This window comes from Sinocyclocheilus anshuiensis, unplaced genomic scaffold, assembly GCF_001515605.1.
Source record: "Sinocyclocheilus anshuiensis isolate Anshui unplaced genomic scaffold, SAMN03320099.WGS_v1.1 scaffold1386, whole genome shotgun sequence".
NCBI lineage: Eukaryota > Metazoa > Chordata > Actinopteri > Cypriniformes > Cyprinidae > Sinocyclocheilus > Sinocyclocheilus anshuiensis.
Window position 1 is genome coordinate 185,563 of NW_015555701.1, and position 3,907 is coordinate 189,469.

At 36.1% G+C, this 3,907-nt stretch overlaps 1 protein-coding gene across 3 annotated transcripts in view; it reads left to right on the forward strand.

Annotated features, from left to right (window-relative positions):
* LOC107671635 (BRCA2-interacting transcriptional repressor EMSY-like) overlaps positions 1-1,690 on the forward strand; it is a 42,890-nt gene extending 41,200 nt beyond the window's left edge. For all 3 annotated transcript variants that reach the window (XM_016464543.1, XM_016464544.1, XM_016464545.1), the window contains one exon: positions 999-1,690. In XM_016464543.1, the coding sequence (XP_016320029.1) occupies positions 999-1,187 (189 nt within the window). In that variant the 3' untranslated portion in view covers positions 1,188-1,690. The remainder of the gene's footprint in view (positions 1-998) is intronic.
* Positions 1,691-3,907: the final 2,217 nt, after the last annotated feature.

The window sequence follows — 3,907 nt, forward strand, 5'->3', positions numbered from 1 at the left end:
TGCAACTTTACAGATCTTCTTTATGCACCAAGAGCTTGTAACACTCCAAAGAGAAAGGAAAAATTTAAATCGCATTATATGACCCCTTTAATATTTGTTCAAAACAATCACTTTAGCAAAGTTTGTACTATTTCCTCCTTATTTTGAAAAATAAAATAATGATTTTTTTGTTCAATAAATATACTGTCATTAAAATGTTAATATAAAAAATATACATTTTAAAATACAGAAACAAAATCATTTTAAAATGTAAAGATTCTGAAAGCATTGAAGGAGATCCCATAATAAATTAATATAGATTTACAGTAGTAACAACAAACAATATTTTATTATATGATATGATTAATATGATGTTTTGAAATTATGGTTTCATTCTAAACTTGGTGATTATATCTAATACGGACGCCCAACATAATATATGATATTTATCATCTGAATCTAACCATGTCAGCAAATGGAAAAGTCAGCCATCTATTAATTATCATGTTAATTACTGTGCGCCTTTAGCCCCAACAGCAGGGGTGCTTTTTACCCCAAATACCATACACTGCAAAAAAAAGTATTTTTGTCTTGTTTTCTAGAATGTTTATATATTTATACTAGAAAACAAGACAGAAATACTGACTAAGAGGATAATTTATTGCAGTGTACTTTTACATATTCTTTCGTTATTTAAAAACTGTTGCTTTATCTTAAAACTGAAAATCTTTAAGAAGACCTTTGTCTCAAAATATATGCATTAATTTTAGCGATTCTCATTTGCTACTTAAATCTGCAACATTTAAAAAAAAACATCAAATATTAGATCAAGTAAGCACAGAATCAACTTTGCCAAATTTGCACTTGCATCTTGAAAAGCGAATGTTTTGGAAAGTGCCACGCCACGTTTTTGTGCCATCTAGTGGTTTAGAGGAAAATAATAAGTACCCTACACAGTACATTCCATGTTGTGGCTGTATTGATGTTGCTGAGGTCATGTGATGTGTGTTTGTGGTCAGGTGATCCCGCAGTACTCCATCATGCCCGACTCCAGCCAATCAAATGTGGTGGTGGAGCCCAGCGGCTTCCTGGAGATCACCGACTTCACCAGCCAGCGTCTGGACGAGGAAGCTGCCATGGAACAGGAAGTGGACAGCAGCAACGACGAGGGGGTGGCGGCCAGCCCCACGGCCGACCAATCACAGTGAAGCGTGCGGATTTGATTTGTTCAGAGGAGAAAGACCTTCTGTTTGTGCTTCATCACGGCTGTATAGAGAATCATGCAGTGAGTTTGTGCTGTAGAGCATATATCACATATTACTTTATGGAGAATACGATTCCTGACGGAACAATAGGAAAGTTTGTTTTGATTTCTACTTAAAGGGACAGTTCACCAAAAAATAGTCATTCTGTCTTCATTTACTCGCCTTCAAGTTGATCAAACCTGCACCAGTTTCTTTCTTCTGTACACAACACAAAAGAAGATGTTTAGAAGAATGTTGATAAACAAATTGAGCCATCAAGTTCCATACTAGGGAAAAATACTATGGAAGTCAATGGGTACCAGCAAATATTTGGTTACCAACATTTTTAAAATATATCTGAATTGTTGAACACGACAGAAGATATTTCATAAGGCCATAACATTCATTTTTGTAAAAAAAAAAAAATAATAATATTTTGAAGAATGTAGCCAAACAGTTGACGGTAGCCATTGACTTTCATAGTAAGGGAAAAAAACACTATTGAAGTCAATGGGGACCAAAAAATCTTCTGTTGTGTTTGAGAATTTATACAAGATGTTTCACAGAGCCCTGAAATATAATTTCTGTTAAAAATCTGAATAGATATTTTGAAGGATGTTAGTTGACGGTAGCCATTGACTTCTATAATAGGGAAAAATACTATGGAAGTCAATGGCTACCAGCAAATATTTGTTTTCCAGCATTCTTAAAATATATCTGAATTGTTGAAGACAACAGAAGGGCACATTAAAAAAAAAGCACATAAATATATACTTTGAAGAATATGTGTATGTAACCAAACAGTTGACGGTAGCCATTGACTTCATAGTAAGGAAAAAAATACTATCGAAAGTAAGGACCAAAATATCTTCTGATGTGTTTAACAACTGATACAAGGTATTTCACAGGGCCCTAGAATATAATTTCTGTTAAAAATCTGAATATATTTTTCGAAGAATGTTAGTAACCAAATAGTTGATGGTAGCCATTGACTTCCGTACTAGGGAAAAATACAATGGAAGTCAATGGCTACCAGCAACTATTTGTTTACCAACATTCTTCAAAATATTCACACAGGTTTGGAACAAACTCATGGTGATTGATTGATGACAGAGTGGTCATTTTTAGGTGCACTGTCCCTTTAATTTATAGTTTTAATTAGAGCTGATGGACTGGACCCTTCCAGATGATGATGATGATGATGAGCGCTGCTTCATCAGGACATTTTGTGACTCTGCTTCCGCTTGTGTTCTGCTCTCTGATTGGTGTAAATAGCGTTTGTGCCCGCGCTCATGTGTCTCGTTTAAGTCTCGTTTGTGCTGGATGCATTTTAACTCATAAACTTTACTACAAAGCTCTGTTGTGTGCTGTGATTGTGTGTGTGTTTGCACAGGTGAGTTGGGGGCGGGGCTGAGGGCGGGCATGGCCACAGGTGTGTGTGTGTGTGTGGAAAGTACCAGTGTCATTATAAGGGCCGAGTTTCCCTGCAACTCCTCATTGTGATGGAAACAAACGTGCGGTGGGTGTGAGTGTGGGACAGGGGGTTTTGATCTCTGTGTGAGTGTGAGTGCGAGTGCGAGTGTGTGAGAGTGTGAGAGTATGTGAGTGTGTGAGAGAGTGTGTGTGTGTGTGAGAGAGTTTGAGAGTGAGTGTGTGTTTCTGGGTGGATTCCGCTCCTCTGAAGTGGGCAGAGCAGGGGACGCTGGGACTTTCCTGCTGTCCTTATGGATCGAGCACCTCTGGGACTGAATCTACATCTGGTCCGTGTCGTTTCTCTTTCTCAAGGAAAGCACATTTAATCTCGGCTGTAGAGCTCTACAGAACACAATAGTCTCTTTATTCAGATCAGGTTCTGATCAAATACATATCACTTCAATTCAAGGCTCCATTTTTTGTTTTATTTTACTAAAAGTTATTTTACACATTTTTTTTTTTACTGCACCTTTTAAAATGCATTTTATTTTTCCTCAAATTCCGTTTTATTTTTACCAAATTCTGTGTTTTTGGTTTTAATTTTTCTGGATTTCATTATAATGGTCTAATTAAATTTGAATGAACAAAAAGCATGTCTTATTAATTGAAAGCATGCTGGGCTTAAACAATTTAACAACAATTCATTCAAAATGTAACAACAACAACAAAAAATGGACCCTTTGAAATGCATTTAATTTTTGTTCGATTTTTTTACCAAATCAAATTTTGTCTTTCAGTTTTGAATTTTTTTGAATGGTTTAATTAATGTCTCATTCATGAATTCAACAACAGTTTATTAAAAGCTTAACAAATACACGTTACAGATACATGTACAGCAAAAAAAAAATGTGTTTATGGCCATATGAAGAAATGTCTTGAGTATGAAGTGTAATGTGTCGAGCTCCTGCTGCTGATTTCTCTCTCCTCACGTCGTTTCATTTTCTCAGAAAAGCGTGGTTTGTGTAACAGCTCATTAAACTCATTAGTTTTCCCAGCAGCAGCAGTAATTGGAGTGTTGTGTAATGCTGTGTTCTGTCGGGCGGAGCGAGGCTTTGATCCTCTCATCCGCGTGATACATTCACACACACCATGACCATTACTCCACAGCTAATAATCATTACTCTGACTCTGAGAACACTGAAGTCACACCACAACTACTTTTTTCCAGCTGATGGATAACTATATATATATATATATATATAAGAATAAAA